The sequence below is a fragment of the Mauremys mutica genome, chromosome 2, assembly GCF_020497125.1.
Source record: "Mauremys mutica isolate MM-2020 ecotype Southern chromosome 2, ASM2049712v1, whole genome shotgun sequence".
In the NCBI taxonomy this organism is placed as follows: domain Eukaryota; kingdom Metazoa; phylum Chordata; order Testudines; family Geoemydidae; genus Mauremys; species Mauremys mutica.
Genome location: NC_059073.1, coordinates 229,276,499 through 229,294,376, shown reverse-complemented (window position 1 = coordinate 229,294,376; position 17,878 = coordinate 229,276,499). Strand labels below are relative to the sequence as shown.

Sequence of the window (17,878 nt, the reverse complement as noted above, 5' to 3'; positions counted from 1 at the left end):
TAACCTGGTCCCTGCCCGTCCCCCCGCCCGTCCCCCCGCCCCACATACCTGGTCCCGGCTTCTCCTGCCGCCCGCGCCCGCGCTTCCGGCTCCGCTTCCCCGCCCGCCGGTCCCCCCGTCCCCCCCCCCCCCAAACCCGTCCCTGCCTGTCCCCGCCCGCTCAAACCGCCCGGACCCGCATACCGGGGCCCCGCCCGTCCCCCCCCCACAGACCTGGTCCCGGCTTCCCCTGCCGCCCGCCCGCCGTCTCCGCTTCCCCGCCCGCCGGTCCCCCGCTTCCCCGCCCCGCATACCCGGTCCCTGCCTGTCCCCCCCCCGCCCCGCACCGGCCCGCATACCTGGTCCCTGCCCGTCCCCGCCGGTCCCCCCGCCCCACATACCTGGTCCCGGCTTCTCCTGCCGCCCCCCCCCCCCCCCGGCCGCTCCGCTTCCCCGCCCGCCATCCGGTCCCCCCGCTTCCCCGCCCCGCATACCCGGTCCCCCTGCCTGTCCCCCGCCCGCCCGCCCCGGCCCGCATCAAACCTGGTCCCTGCCCGTCCCCCGCCCGTCCCCGCCCCACATACCTGGTCCCGGCTTCTCCTGCCGCCCGCCCGCCGGCTCCGCTTCCCCGCCCGCCGGTCCCCCCGTCCCCGCCCCGCATACCCGGTCCCTGCCCCTGCCCCCCCCGCCCAAACCCGCCGCCGCCCCGCATACCTGGTCCCTGCCCGTCCCCGCCCCACATACCTGGTCCCGGCTCCGCCTGCCGCCCGCCCGCCGGCTCCGCTTGCCCGTCCGACCGCCCGTCACCGCCCCGGCTCCGCTTTGCCGGATCCAGCCACGTGCAGGCAGCGCGGTAAGGGGGCAGGGAGGGGGTGGGGGGGGTGGATAGGGGTTTATCTCGATCATTGGTTATCTCGATGGCTTTTGGCAAACCCCTAGGCCGTCGAGATAACAGGGTTTAACTGTACTGCTATAATACCGCATTTCATGGTACATGTTACCGAACTCATTTCTTCAACTCTGAATGGGCTTGGCTGTACATCATGCCTCAGCCTGCACGCTGAAGGCAAAATGCAGCACAAACCACATCCCATGATGTTTTATTAGTTACATTGACAATAATCCTTCTTTTGTTATAGTTCTCACTGGAGATGGGCTAACTCTTCTACAAAGTATCAGATACGTCTGTTAGTCTATAAGGTGCCACAGGACTCTTTGCTTCTTCTACAAAGTGTACTTAAATAACTGGCCGCTACATTCTCTCAGCATTTATTACTACTATTATTATTTTATTCCCTTTATTGGTAACGAACTAAGGAAGCCATCAGTATAAGCTTTATTGAACATCAATATGTTCATTTAAGCTGTTTTTATACTCATGATAAAATTTCTTCAAATCTAAATACCACTTATATAACACTGTAATTCTTACACAGTACAAAAAGAGTTTTCAGGCCAACAGGGCCGGCTTTAGGCCGATTCGCCCGATTCCCGGGAATCAGGCCCCGCGCCTAAGGCGCCTTTTTAATTTTTTTGTTTTGTTTTTAAACTTACCCCGGCTGCGGTCTGCTCCGGGGTCTTCCGTGGCCCCGCTCCCCTGACCAAAGCACCGGTGGGAGCACGGCTGCCCCACAGCCCCGCGGCCTCGGCTGGAGCTCCGGCCGGAGTGCAGCAAGCCCCGTGGCCCTGCTCTCCCAGCTGGAGCTCCGGGCCCTTTAAATAGCCCCCAGAGCCCTGGGGTAGTGAGGGGCTCCGGGGGCTATTTAAAGGGCTGGGGCTCCAGCTGCCTCTGCTACACTCCCTGCCCTACCTGCACCAGCCCTGCCCCCCCTGCCTGCAGCCAGCTCTGCACCCCCTGCCCGCAGCCAGCCCTGCACCCCCTGCCCACAGCCAGCCCTGCACCCCCTGCCCACAGCCAGCCCCTGCCAAACCCCCTGCCCTGTCTCCAGCCAACCTCTACCACACCTCCCTGCAGCCTTGCCCAAAGCCAGCCAGCCCCACACACACCCCTGCCTGCACCAGCCCTGCACTGCCCGCCCTGCCCACACCCAGCCCCTCACCCCCTACCCTGTCTCCAGCCAACCCCTGCTGCACCCCCCTGCCTGAAGCCAGCCAGTCCTGCACTCCTCTGTCTCCAGCCCTGCTAATCCCTGCTGCACCCCCTGCGGCCCTGCCTGAAGCCAGCCTGCCCCACACTCCCGTCTCCAGCCAGCCCCGCACCCCTTGCCCTGCCTGCAGCCAGATCCTACCCTCCAGTCAGCCCCTGCCCTGCCTCCAACCAGCCCCATGTCCACTGCTGCCCTGCAGTTCCCAGGGCAGGAACCCTGCACACCCGCTTCAATGAGAGGGGCAGGGAGCAGCTGGGACCCACACATGTGCACACCCCCAGGGAGTGGCGGGGACCCACACATGTGAAACAGCAGTCATTAATAACCAATCAACAGCATATATGATGCAATGTACATAATATATAATTTTATTATTTATATAGTTATGGAAAGTAAATAATACATGGAAGAAATGAAAGGCTTTTTTTTTTTTAAGTCATCCCTGCCAGGGCCCCGCCGAAAATGTTTGAATTGGGCCCCGCACTTCCTAAAGCCGGCCCTGCAGGCCAAAGGATTGCAGACTTTGCATGGGATGCAGGGCCCAAGCAGCCACTTTCTTACCTTGAACTTAAAATATGGTCTTATACCAAAGACTGACTACATAAAAATGGCACTTTTATACCGAACAGAGCTGTTCCCTATGTACATTCAGTCATATCTATTTACTCTATTGACAATTTTATACTGTTTTTGTTCCTGTTGACACGCAAGACTACACTCCTGTGGTGGAACAAGTTAATTCCACCCTGGTATTCCATCCAGGGTACCCTGATCAGCAGAATTGCCAATCAAGTTCCTCCCTTCAAGCAAACTTGCCCACAGTTACATTTGATAAATTCACTTTACAGGCATAACTGAGACCAGAATTTGTTTGGCCTTCAGAATCTTTGTTAAAGGCGATGCACAAACCAGAAAAGAATCTTAGCAAAGTTGAATTTACAGGGCTGGTAGTTAGAAAGCTATTTTTTACTCAGAAATTTAGAAAGTCTAGCATAGTTGAGACAAATATAAACCCAACTAGGCTATTTTTACAGTCATTGTTTTGAATAGAGCCACATTTTAATACCGGTCACGTGTACATAGAGTTCTCAGAATATGCCGCCTGCAAAGTTTCATATTGAAGGAATAGTACACTGATCTCTTTAGTCCTGGCATCTTTAATAAAATTAATCTGCACAGCCAGTGGCCATATGCATAATGCTTAAAAGGTATGCATAGGCTATGCTGAGACTTGGTGCCAAATGTAATGCTGGTGTAACTCTATTAAGTGAGTACCCCATAGCTGAATCTGGCACCAAATTTTTAAAAGGAAGTGCACAAAACCTATAAAACTTAATTTAGGACTGTCTGCCCAGAGAGGAACTCTAAAAAGACAAGCAAGGATGGAGGGATTGAGGCAATACATTAGGAAAGTTCCAGTTGCCAGTGAATAAGTAGCCCACGTGACAGATTTTTTTTCTGCAAAAAAGGCTAACTGTGCACACAGGGCTAATTGTGCCTACATTTTGAGGAGGAAGAACAATGGAACTATGACTTTTCTTCAGTTATCAGGTGCCTTAGCTGACTCTCGTGACTTATTCAAGATTACTTTCAGAAGTTCTGAAATGTCCTCCCTCTGTTAGTTCTTTTTTAAATTTGAAGGATATATTTCACCCAGATCTCAGACTTGTTTATATAGCACATAAAAACATATGTCTGCTATGGCAGGAAAATATGTTTTCAAAAATATTACCATGAGACTTACTCAAAGCCATTCTGCAAAAACTTCAAAATCTACGAAATGCCTGCAGATCTGGGTAACTATCTTTGCACAGTTTTTAGATTTTGGCCAAACAGATGTGTACTGTATTGCATGGTAAAATGTCTCCTTAAACATAATACAGTGGAAATTACTTTAAGCTAGGGCTGTCAAGCAACTAAAAAAATTAATCACGATTAATCGCGCTGTTAATAATACAGTACCATTTATTTAAATATCTTTAGATGTTTTCTACATTTTCAAATATATTGATTTCAATTACAATATAGAATAAAAAGTATACAGTGCTCACTTTATATTTATTTCTGATTACAAATATTTGCAAAGTAAAAACATATAGTATTTTTCAATTCACCTAATACAAGTACTGTAGTGCAATCTCTTTATCATGAAAGTGGAACTTACAAATGTAGAATTATGTACAAAACAATAACTGCATTCAAAAATAAAACAATGCACAACTTTAGAGCCTACAAGTCCACTCGGTCTTACCTCAGCCAATCGCTTAAACAAACAAGTTAAGTTACAATTTGCAGGAGACAGTGCTGCCTGGTTCTTGTTTACAATGTCACCTGAAAGTGAGAACAGGCGTTAGCACGGCACTGTTGTAGGTGGCGTCCAGGGATGGCTCCAGACCCCAGCACCGCAAGCGTGTGCTTGGGGTGGCAAGCTGCGGGGGGCGCTCTGCCAGCGCCGCGAGGGCGGCAGGCAGGCTGCCTTCGGTGGCACCAGCGGACCCTCCGCAGGCAAGCTGCCGAAGGCAGCCTGCCTGCCATGCTTGGGGTGGCAAAATGCCTAGAGCCGCCCCTGCTGGCATCGCAAGATATTTACGTGCCAGATGCATTAAAGATTCATATGAAGCATGAAGGGACAACCACCATTCCAGAGGACATGCATCCATGCTGATCATAGGTTCTGCTCAATAATGATCCAAAGCAGAGCTTACTGACGCATGTTCATTTTCATCATCTGAGTCAGATGCCACCAGCAGAAGGTTGATTTTTTTTTTTTTGGTGGTGGTGGTTCAGGTTCCGTAGTTTCTGCATCTGAGTGTGACTCTTTTAAGACTTCTGAAAGCATGCTCCACACCTCGTCCCTCTCAGATTTTGGATGGAACTTCAGATTCTTAAACCTTGGGTCGAGTGCTGTAGCTATCTTTAGAAATCTCAAATTGGTACCTTCTTTGCATTTTGTCAGATCTGCTGTGAAAGTGTTCTTAAAACAAACATATGCTGGGTTATCATCCAAGACGGCTATAACAACATGAAATATATGGCAGATAAGGGGTAAAACAGAACAGGAGATATACAATTCTCCCCCAAGGAGTTCAGTCACAAATTTTTAATTAATGCACTCCTTTTTTTAAACGAGCATCATCAGCATAGAAGCATGAAGGGGCATACGAATGTTTAGCATATCTGGCATGTAAATACTTTGCAATGCCAGCTACAGAAGTGCCATGCAAATGCCTGATCTCACTTTCAGGTGACACTGTAAATAAGCAGGCAGCAGTATCTCCCGTAAATGTAAACAAACGTGTTTGTCTTAGCAATTGGCTGAACAAGAAGTAGAACTGAGTGGACTTGTAGGCGCTAAAGTTTTACACTGTTTTGTTTTTAAGTGTAGTTATGTAACAAAAAAAGTACATTTGTAAGTTCTCTTTATCGAGAAAGAGATTGCACTGCAGTACTTGTATGAGGTGAACTGAAAAATACTATTTCTTTTATCATTTTTACAGTGCAAATATTTGTAATAAAAATAATAATATATAAGTGAGCACTGTAGACTTTGGTTCCGTGTTGTAATAGAAATCAATATCCTTTCCATCGAGAAAACTAAAACTCTTGTCCATGTCATAAGTCTTTTCTATTGGATTACTGCAACCTCCTCAGTTGTCATACACAATCCCAACTTCATCCCACCCCAGTCTATCCAACATTTAGGTGGTCCAAAGATTTGTGAATTCTTCAGGAATCTCTCTATGGGTACACATTTTCCACCTCAGCAAATCTTCTCATCTGTATTTCCAAAGACCTATGAAATTTTACACCCCCTATGTATCTGACTATGTCTCTTACCTCATTGAACCGCCTGCCCCGCAACTGACAGAAGCCTTGATGTCTCATACATCCACAAGAATCTCTTCGCCTTCTTTCATGCAGGCTGCCCACCTCCGCCCCCAAGCTAAAATACCCTTCCCTGGACTGGACTGCTACCCTTCTCATTAAATCCCTTCTGAAGATTCATTTCTGTCATGCATCGAATAAATTATTTCATTGTAGGCATATTAGTTGGAGATACATTTTAAAACCCCAAGGCAATAGATCTGACAAGACACTTGCCCACTTTCACGCAGATCATTTTGCTTGTAATGTTGAATCCCTTTGCTTTATATTCTGTATTTCTAGACTAAGCTCCTAAGGGCAGGGAATGTGTCTATACAATGCCTAGCACATTCTGGGAACGATCACAATATTAATTAACTGATAAATGTTCCACCCCCCCCCCTCAAACTCCAGGCAACTAAATTCAGTCTTTTGGGAACTGAATGGATCTTGAGGTAGGGTGGAGGTAGATAATCATTTTTGTGGGAAGTCCAAATCCTGCCTAGAAGTTGTCAGTTTCTTTAACGTCCTTTCAGGAAGGAAAGAAATCTTTGCAGAAATTTAAGTTTAAAAAAAAGTTTGGTTAAGAGGAACCCCGGTCTGAGTCACTGAGGGAAATAGACAGCTTGGGCTAGGATAAATTCCTATTTGAGGATTTGCCAGTAATTTTTTGTTTTTTTCTTGAAGTCTTTATTCAAAGCAGAGGACTCAGACTCTTGAGATGGCAGCCAGAATTTCTCAGAATGTGTAGTACTGAAGCTCACTGGGTTTGGGGAAAGCACTTTAGAAAGGAGGTCAATATCTTTGTCTCCATCTGTAAAATAGAGATAATGACACAGACACAAAGAACTTGCTCAATGTCATCCAGCAGGCTAGTAGCAGAGGTGGGAATAAAACCCAGGTATTCCGAGTCCCAGTTCAGTGCTCTACCCTCTAGGTAATCCTGCCTATCCTTACAGAGAGATGGTTATGCACTTGACAAATGTATCTCTTCTCCATTGATTGCCATAGAATTGAAATTGTTACTTTCAGCACTTCTGGAAGGAGATCAAGACATGTTCCCATCCCCAACTCTTTTACCTCCACCAAAGAACAGTAAGGAGGAGCAATAAAACTCTAGCAAAAGTTCTTAACTCTGGTCTGCAGAGCACTTGGTAGCAATGTGACTTAGCACCACATTTCCCTCTGCTAAACTCTAATAAAAAGGCAATTCAGAATACATTAATCACTTTTTCTACATATGCAACTGCTGTTGTTACCACAGGCTGTTAGGCAACTGTGAACAGAAGGTGATGGGGGGGAAGGGGAGGTGGTTTACCAGATAGTATCTATGCAATATGACCACTGCATGAAACCCTTTCTATTAAGGGATAATGGGAGGGAATATGGCAGAAGCCTCATTCACTCCCATGCTGATTTGAGTATATGCAGTGGTGGCTTTCCAACACTATACAGATTTTAGAAGACAGTGGAGATGCAACAACCTTTCTAAAACCTCCCATCTTCATCTCACTCAAAACTGACATTTCTCTTCATTCCTACAGTTCCAGAGCTATGGAAGTACTAAAAGGCTAGACAACATCCCTGCCTCCATTAACATCAGCCACAAAACCATCAGTCATCAACAGCAAGTAGCTCTCTTTCAAGGCTTTAATAAATGGCTAGGTAGGACTAGTGTGATTTTTGCACAGGTCCCCAAAAAGCAAAGTAATGTCCTTAAAAAGATATTCCAAGAATGTAACACACCTAGCTAAGTTAGGTTTGCCAAATATCACATGTAGTAAAATAATATCACAGATAAGAAACTTTAAGAAATAAGACAAATGAAAGGGTAAAAAAATTTCAGTTAGTCACACAGCACTTACCTGATAGAAGGTTTAATCCTTACCCACAAAGACTTCTTTTGGAGGTGAAAGGGTTTTTTTTTTTAAGCAAATTCATTTTGTTAGTATAACTTAAGTCACATTAATTTTCTGTGATGTATTTACCTGGCTACTATAATTATATAGAATGAAATTACTCTGTGTGAACAGATGCATTTATGGTTCTATGTCAAGACATCAGAATACAGAATTATAGTAATACAACTGACAAGAATGACATTATGTTTCTTTATTGAGTTATATGAAAAAGTATATCCCACCTCCAACACATTATTTTGAAGTACAACATCTACAGTTACTTTAAACTAGAACCAGAGATTATTTCATATTAGGCACTTTAATCTTCATTTATCGGTAATGGATTTATTTTACTTACTTGTATCCAGAGTTCTTTGAGATGGACTTTGCATCTTTACGCTCATAGGCTGCACCAGCCAACCCAACATAGGTGGTAAAACGTTCTCATAGCACTGCACATTCAAGAGCTCACACACCCCTTCTACTTCTCTCCACAGCACTCTTGAACCTTGAGGGCAAAAACTATACAAGTACCCTTTGCCACCTCAATTCTTTCTACCATTGCCGTAGAGTCAAGATTTATTAGGACTCCAAGAAAGAAGGGAAGGCAAGCAGGGAGTGTTAATATGTAAAGTCCATCACAAAGAACTGCAGTTATAGGTAAGTAACCTTCAATTTCTTTGAGTGTTCTGTGCATACTCCTACTCATAAAATAGATTGGTGAACAGTACCTCATCAATAGAAGGTGGAACTCGGGGTAGTAACCGAATAGGCATTGAAGTACTACATTTCAAAGCTGAGCATCGGCTCTGGACTAGGTCTGCGTGTTTTGTAAACGTGTGTATCAAGCTCCATGTAGCAGCCTTACATATCTTAGTGAATAGAATATGGCCAAGGTACGCTAGGGGGTAGCCATTGCATAGTGGAGTGTCACCTAAGCCCCACAGAGAGAGAAAGAAATACTGGTCTATAGCTTTCCTCCATATCCTGTCTCAATCCATCTAACGTTTGTGAAGAGACAGCCTGATCTTTATAGTTATTTTTTATAGACAAAGGGACTGAAGGACTTGCAAAATTCCTTAGTCCAGCTCAGAGAGCAGGCTAGAGGCCTCAGTGTCTAACATATGTAACCCTGACGCATCCTATGACTGAGTTCTAGGTAAGAAACTGGTAAATTTATTGTTTGATAAATATGGAAGTCATATTTAGGTAAGAATTTGGGGTAAGGACGATTCATCAATTTTCATGAGGAGGAGGAGGAGGATCTGCCATGAGGGCAGGCAGCTCAGTGTCACCTAGCTAACGTTATCGCTATTATAAAAGCGGTTTTAATAGCCAACATGGAAAAAAAGAGACCATTCTGCTGTAGACTCAGATGGAGACTTGACTTGCATTAGAACTAAACTGAGATTTCATAAGAGAACTAGGTCTTTCAATGGTGGATATATATTAGCAAGCCCTTGTATAAATTTCTCAACTATGTTGTGTAAAAAGACAGATTATCTACAAGCACACATGCAGGGTGGAAAAGGAGGTTATGGAACATGCTAGTGCCAACATGCAGAAGCAGAATTTCCTAACGAAGACCCTGAACTTCCTTAGATTTAATATCTGATCAAACCTTCTTCCTTTCTTTGGTATGAAGAAACATCTGGAGTATATGCCCTGATTTCTAAATTCCCTTGGAACCTTCTTTATTGCTCCCACTTATAACAAGGATTAAATCCCTGATCTTAACATGGACACATGAGAGGGGCCCCTGAACACAGAAGGGAGCGGGTTTGGTGACGGTAGGGTCTCAACAGAAGATGTTAATACAACTCAGTTTATCTCCAGAATCCTTTTGTCTGATGTTATGGACTTCCATTCATTGACACAGCAAAACTGTCTGTTCTCAAAGATAGGGTCAGTGCAGGTTAATTTGAAGCTCCTGGTCCTTGTGTCAAATTTGAGGCCTGCCATTTATACCTGGAGTTGAAACTGAAGGCTGCTTTTACTTCATTCATGGTTTTAAGATTTTCTTCTGGTGCATTTGCACAGGTCTGGGTTGTTGCTGCTGAAAGTGACGTCCCTGAGAATAAAGACAAAAGATGATTGCGGATAAATGGTCTATGGTATCAGAATATAGGACCAGAGGTGGTCCTTCTCACAGGTGGAAAGGCACCTAAAGAGCATGCCACAGACCAACATTTCATCTTATTACTAAATAATTGATTTCCTTCCAAAGGAAGATCTTCCAATCTTCAACACAGTTTCTGGATGGAAAGAAAAAGACCATATGACTCTTCAGCAAAGAAGTAGATGCTGCTGCCTAAGCTGGTTTATTGGAGAGCTTCTTTTGATGCTGAGGACATGCTTCGTTATAGTCCAACCTTCAGTTATTAACATGTTAGTCAATTTATTTTGAGTAATTGCTTTTCCAAAAGCAAATACAGAAATCTTTTCCTATAAGTGATATTTATGCTGCAACATCATTGCCTTGCAATCTGTTACTCTTTTTCCAAGCGAAGCAAAACAACACTTCCTTACCAATTGCAGTGACTACTGCAGCCTGCAATAGTCAGTCAATCTAATATTATAAGAGTAACCTCCAATGGGGCAATTAGAATGTCAAATAATGGATAGATTTCCTCTGGTATTACAGATAGGAGTTTCAAAGTCATTGCCATCCTGTCTATAAGCTTGTGAAACTGTAAAGAATCCTCAGAGAGAGAGGAAGCTGAAGCTACTCCAACATTTTTATGTGATAAAAACCAGTTTCTACATTTGGCTCTAATTTCTGGTATTCCATCTGAAGCACAGGCTCCTCATCTTCCTCCAACAGAGGGTCAGGCACTATGGTGGGAGAATGTGAAGCTCGGATTTGATGGACAAGTTTTTTCCTGACCTCAAAAGAGAAGGGAGTTCTTATGCCAATGATGCTATGGAGTCTCTCTACAGAGCGTAGATGGCTGCCAATATGGCCACACCACCCATGGTGGAATTTGCCAGTTGCTGCAGTTCTCTTATTCCAATACCATATCATAACCTGGAGGGTATGCTCCATATCTAGAAATACTCTCTCTTTTTTGAGGGTGAAAACTAGGAAGGATCTCTGAAAACTTAGCCCAATCCTGTTCATCTCTGGACTGCAGATCTGACCTTGGATCTGCTACAGAGAAACCAGAGAACCTGGCACATGCAACATAGTGAAAGGCAAGACCACTTTACTGGCTGGGCTTGAAGGTGTTTTGGGCAGAGGTAAGGAAGTCTCTCGGGAAAACAGATACTTCAATCTCTTTCATTTTTCAGGAGTGAGATCAGAGAAGGATAATTTGAGAGATGTTTCATCTTTCCTCCTTTAGATATCAAGCCTCACAGATACAGCATGGGATCCATGTGATTATTTCGGCTACCAGTGAAACTGAAGGAACTGCATAAATTAGCGATGAAGAAAATTGTTGCTGGTTCCAGGTCTATCTTTGGATCTGATCCAGTCCTTGGATCAATTAGATAAGATTTATGCATGGTCAGCACTCATAGCATTTGGTTCAGGGCCTGATGTTGACTGATCAGACTAATTTCCTGACTGGGACTTGGCACTGCTAGCAGGAACCTTTCAGTTCTTTGCCTTCTTTTCCAGAACTGAAGCAGACTGATCCAATGGCTTTTCTCAGAACTTGGCCAACACATCCTTTGGGGCTTTTAGTGTTGGATCGGATGCCTTGGAAACTGACTGAGGCAGTCATGGAACTCTATCCTAGAGCACAAGCTGGAGCTTTCATCATAGCATTCTTTCTGTGAGTTTGTGCTTGGATCCCTTATTGGTATCAGAGCTGAGTGGCTTCGCTGCCAAAGCTTCTTATATCAGGAGTGCTCTCAGACCACATGCTCTCAGAATGAACATAATGCAGACAGAAAACCTCGGACACCTCAAAGGACAGTAGCCATCATCAAAACACGCTAAAAACCTGACGTTGGTGTCTGATGCTGGAAAGACCATTTGACATGATTCACAGCTCTTAAAACCACATCTCTTTGCCACATGAAACTGAGACAGAACCAAGCCTAACAGCTACTTAACTAATCTAAGAAGAACTAGCTTAAACAAACTATTTTTTTCCTAATTATACCAACTACACCAAGAGTAAAATACTACACAAGACGCTAAAAATTTCTGAGAGAAGGTGCCAGATCTGAGGGATCTAGAGAAGTTCATGTCCATTTGCTGGTGATGTTGCTAGGAACTGAGACAACAGAGAGCACCATGCACCCTTTTACAGCTTCATCCCTCAGAATATTCAGGAACTCTGAGGGGAGCGGTCAGAGGGACATGCAAGCACTTCAGTGGGCACTGCCACAAGAAGATTCCACTGTCTGATTTGGTGATCCCTTCCAGCTTTAAAGTCTATGACTGAGTTGCACCAGCCAGCGTAGCCTATAAGTGGGAATATGTAGAGGATTCTCAAAGAATTCTTATTAAGATTATTCACAATAGATCTCTCTTCACCTACTCATCCATTCATTAATTCTCCTGCTCATGGAGAACACAGTGGATACTTCCAATCACCCATTTCCAGAGAGCCCAGTCTCCTGCCAGTGTTCTAGCCTGATCTATATTAAGGCTGAGATGTACAAAGTTGGGAGCCCTGACATCCCTCCAGCCTGCATGAGGCAGTCTGCGAGGTCTTCTCCAACCAGCTTTTGCTAGAGCAAACACAAAGCAGGCAGGCTGGTATGGAGTCTGGCACACGGCGCAGATAGCCACGCCAACTGAACCAGCATTGAGTCAGTTGGTTCAATGCCTAACATTCTTGGTTCTAATGTGATGAAACCATCATGTGCCTTCAATGTGTTGTTGCTGTTTCATATTTCATCATTGCGGGAGGGATAGCTCAGTGGTTTGAGCATTGGCCAGCTAAACCTAGGGTTGTGAGTTCAATCCTTGAGGGGGCCATTTAGGGATCTGGGGCAAAATTCTGTCTGGGGGATTGATCCTGCTTTGAGCACGGGGTTGGACTAGATGACCTTCTGAGGTCCCTTCCAACCCTGTTATTCTATGATTCTATTTAACCTATCCAGCCTCTCTGCAAATTTACAGATGTTTGCCAGAGATGTTAGTTAAGTCTTTTTAGACCAAACAGAATTTGATGATTATGACACGCTGGCTGTTCATCAGCAGGTAGGCAGACATCATCTGATGACAATGTGGGTGAATCCTTTAGGGACTAGCTTACTTTCAAGAGTTCTGAGAGGTATTGTTTCAGGAGGAAAGGAAATATGGTTGTCAGGAAGTGAGCTGGAAGTCATGGGAGGAATATTTTCTCTCTGCTGGAAATTTGTATCCGACATTGTCAATTTCAGGCCTCTCCCATCCTACAGGCTTGGAAACCAAGACAAGCCACAGTAGCAACAAAGACTGCAGACAGAGGTTTACTCAGAACAAGTGTCCTAGTGTTCAACACCCAAATGCAGAATGCTCAAGACATGTCTACTAATGCTAAAAGTTTGAAACTTTGAGCTAAGGGAAGACTCAGTTATGCACTGAGAACAAACAATATGGATCCTGTAACATACTTACACTTAGAGAAATTTGGTACAGAAAAAAATTTTCAAATTATACAAACAAATAAGAGGGGGGGGGGGGGGAAAGAAATCTCACACTTTCCAAAACCAACTGTTTTCTAAAAAAAATTTTCACTCCCAGGATTTTTTTTTTTAAGAGACATTGTAGTGTTTGTGTAGTGTATGGGGTGCTCTTGTTTTGGGGTTTTTTTGGGGTGTGTGTGTGGGAAATAAAGGAATTTAACAGTACCATAGTTCTGCAGCATCTATAACATAATGTGACAGTAGAGCCAATATAATTTACACTAAGAACTAGAAAACTCATTTAATTACAACATTTTGTGGGTTAGGCTTCAATCCAAAGAACAGTTACTGAAGTGTATAGACCAACTGAACTTAATAGAACTACTTCTATGTAGTTACATGCATACTTTGGGAAACTGACAAGTAAGGATCTGATATCAGTGGAAAGATTCCCATTGACTTAAATGGGCTTTAGATCAGACTTCAAGAGAAACAATAGCAAAGCAAAGAAAATTCTTTGCAATTTACTTTGCTCGTATAGTATGATAATTGTAGATTGGTTTTTAATTTATAGAATTTCAAAATGTACTACAGTATATTTATTACACATCAAAAATACTAAGGTTACAAAATAAAGCACTCAAAAGTTAGAAAATACAAGAATTAAGATTGTCTATACAACCTTTATCCAGCCCCTTTGTGCATATGCATTATTATACAGTCTTTAATTACATCATCACATACTATTTTTTCCACACGACTCCTTCATTCAGAATAGATACTGCTCACTTAATGAGCAGCTATTCAATATTTTGTTTTCTCCTCATTGTTGAATCTAACACTCTAGGCCTTATTTACTGCACACTACTCAAACCATGCTCTGAAGACAGAATTAGTACTTTCCTCATGGGCTTTTCTCTATGGTGCTCATCATTATATTATGTGAGTGAGTGTTTCACAAACATTAATTTATTTTCACAATGCCACCATACAGTGGAGGTTAATAATCCCTATTTTAGGGACTGAGAACTGAGGCACAGACATTATTTTGGGTGCCCAATCTGAGACAGTTACGACATGGTTTTTTAGAGTACTTAACATTATACTATATAGTACTCACTGATTTCAGTTTCAGCTGAGAGTCCTCAGCATTTCTGCAAATCAAACCGCAGGTTCTTAAGACAGACACCCATGAAATGAGGAATTACTGACCACTTGTGGAAAAGTTAGATTTTTAAGCAACTTCCCTATCATCACACAGACACAAAGATAGGCTCCATTTCCTCAGGACAGTATTCAACTGCCGTAACCAGACTCTCCTATCTCTTCCTGCAATCCCCTGCCTCATTCACTATTCAACCTTCCAATTTCTGCAAAAAATGAGGCGGGGTCCTATAGAGGACAGTCTCCTTCACTATACAACCCTGGTCAATCCTCAGAGTAGGTCCATCCTGGGCACTGAAGGAAGCACAAGTCCTGTGTGAAAGAACTGTATGTGGCATGTAATTAAAGACTATCATAATGCAGATGCACAATGGGGCCAAATTACAGATGCCAGAATTAAGGTTGCCTATGCATTTCCTATCTTTCAAGTGCTTGATTTTGCAAGCCTAATAATGTTATTTTACCATAGTTTGTGCATGTAATTTGCTGGGTTTTAAAAAAAAGCAAACTGAAAAAAATATAAAATTCATTATGTGTCATCATATTGACATCCACATGGGTCATTAGCAAGATTGGAAGGTTTAGATCCACAAAGACCTCTGCTGCTTTAGCAGAGTAACTGGTAACAATAGTAGACTGTCATCCTCTACATGGACCAACATTAGAGGCAGATGAGATACTTTGCTGTCAGCAAATATCTGTGAAACTCTTGGTAGAAGAATGGCGAGACTCAGGAACCATGGGCTCCATGCCAGGCTCTGGAGGGCAGTGGGCACTAGAGGACCCAGACTCTACTGCCCATTCCCACAAGATCGACCCCCTTCTGCTCCATTCCCTCCAACCTGTGTCTGCCTCAGTTCTCCTCATCCAAGTCCTATTCTCCTCACCTAGCTAGTCCTAATCTCCACTCAGGTATTTCACCCTACTCCCAATTTCCTTACCTAGCCATTCCCAGTTTCCTCTCATCTCCTTGTCTGATTTGTCTTCCCTCTGGCCTCCAATTGTAGCCCCATCCCCACTGGCCCCCAGTTTCCATCTCCTTCTCAGAGCTCCCCATCTAATCGTGGTGTCCCATGTCACCCCCCCCCCCCGCCCACCCCAGCTCTTTGCCCAGCCAGTCCCAGTTGTCCCTTTCAGTTCCTCATCCAGTCTCCCCTCCATCCACTGGCTCTCAGTCTGCTCCCCCACCCACCCACCCACCTCCCTGTTTCCCACCGTCTCCCAGTACAAATCTCCTTATCAAGCTAGTCTGAGATAGACCCTGCCACCAGACTCCCTGTCCCAATCTACTCCTCGTATCCAGCCCTCCAGGCCAGGTTCTTTTTCCTTTTGCATTCAAATAATGCAGCTTCCTCCTTCATGCTACTTGCACTCAGCGGGAGGGCACAGAGAGCTGAGAAATAGGCTGGCTGCTCTCAGTTCTGGTGCCTGACCTGGCACGGCCCCAAGCATCTGAAAACTGAAATGGCAAGGAAAGTCCGCTTAGCCCTGGCAGCCCTGGGCTGGAACATGCCCATTATGGATGGAATCTTCAGGGAACTGTGAAGCTCTACCAAGTCTCTGCTGAGTATGTGTGAACTCTGGTTTCTGAAAGGCTTATAACTTGGCCAAATTTTTCACACGGCTGGCAAAAGGCACATCCCTGATAGACACAAAGGCCACCACCTCTTTCAAATTTCAAGTCCCTAGTGCAAAGCTTGGGGTGCATTCAAGCCTCTCAAAGAAAAAGTCATCAATTTTTAACATGGGCAAAACAACATACTTTTCTCTAATCTTGGTCTCAAATGGCAAAACCATTATGGCTGAAAGTTTCCCAAAAAAATCAGCCTCAGGCAGACATTTAGCATGGAAGTTTTCAATCAAAATGATTGAAGTCCTGCAAAGTTATAAGCAACAGAAAATAGGATCTTAAAATGGGAAGTGCTACCAGCTCTCCTATAACATACCTCACTGAAGTAAATTATATTACTTTTAAAGCTGAGAAGTGGGAAAAGATCTGAAGTTTTTGAGCAGATAAGGTATATTGTTTAGTGAAGTGCAGATTAAAGAGATTCTGTACTTTATAATTCTGTAATTTCTTCCACTGCAGGATCTCAAAACACTTTACAATCACAAATAAAGCCTCAAAACTACCAGAGCTAGAATAACTCTGATCTCTTGGTTTAACCACTAGATCATACTGCCTCACTACTTGCATTCTGTATTGCAAGTGAAGTAGTAAACATGAAAAATTATTTTTAAATTTTTATTTCATTCTTATCAGGTCCTAAAAATGTTGTGTGTATATGAGTTAGCAAAAGATAACTAGAAAAAAAATGTTCTTCTTAATCTGTAGAAATATCAGCACTTTTGAATGCCATTTTCAATGTTAACATCTACTCATTTTTCTAAATTCGCTATAGTAAAAAATGTATGCTAACATTTAGATATTAACTACACGCATTTAAATACAGCTCAGTCCAGACTTTTGAACCAACTGAATTTGGTTATAAATACTAATAAATAGCAGACATTACAGAGAAAGTTTACCACTAGCAGGTACTTTTTATATTAACTGAAAATTATTAAAACAGTGGTTTGAATTAAGGAGTCTGTAAACTAAAGTTTAAGTACAAAAATCCCCAAATTTCAACTGAATTCTTAGTACATTAAATAGCCTGATAAAATTATGAAAACTAAAAGTACATTTAAAGTGTGCACAGAATTTTTTTCATTAACATGAACAGAACATACCAGATAAAATAAGTAGTTCAATAATTTCTGCATCTCCCAGATAGGCAGCAGCATGTAAAGGGGTCCTCTTTTCATTATCCTGTGGTAAGAGGGGGAAAAAAGGGTGGTTTTTTAAATAAAAAGACATCTGTTTTAGCATTCTGTATGATTCATGAAAAAGTTAAAGAATAAAATCCCATCTCCCCAATACTGTACATTTTATATTTTAGGAAGCAGGGATATTAAACCAAAGAATCACCGAGTTATTACATTTATGTAGTCTGTAACAAACATGCTCTCACTAAGCAATTATGATAGCTCTGTACAGTCATTCAGGGCATGATCCTGAAAGATGCCAATTCCCACGTACTCGGCACACCTCAGGATCAGGCCATAAATTAAAGCAAAATCCATTTGTTTCTTTGGAGGGGGAAAAGTTTGGAGGAATGTAATAGTGAGGATTTTCCCAGCTCAGAGAATGTTAATACCATGTGTATCAACAGGTGTGATCTATGTTTTATGTGACAAGTTAAAGTGTAACTCATGAAACCAGGCTGTAATATTTTCATTATGATCACAAAT

At 43.4% G+C, this 17,878-nt stretch overlaps 1 protein-coding gene across 3 annotated transcripts in view; it reads right to left on the bottom strand.

The window, feature by feature from the left end:
• Nucleotides 1-17,878, bottom strand: part of ANKRD28 (ankyrin repeat domain 28) — a 198,263-nt gene that overhangs the window by 79,270 nt on the left and 101,115 nt on the right. For all 3 annotated transcript variants that reach the window (XM_045005108.1, XM_045005106.1, XM_045005107.1), the window contains exon 3: nt 17,318-17,396. In XM_045005108.1, the coding sequence (XP_044861043.1) occupies nt 17,318-17,396 (79 nt within the window). The remainder of the gene's footprint in view (nt 1-17,317; nt 17,397-17,878) is intronic.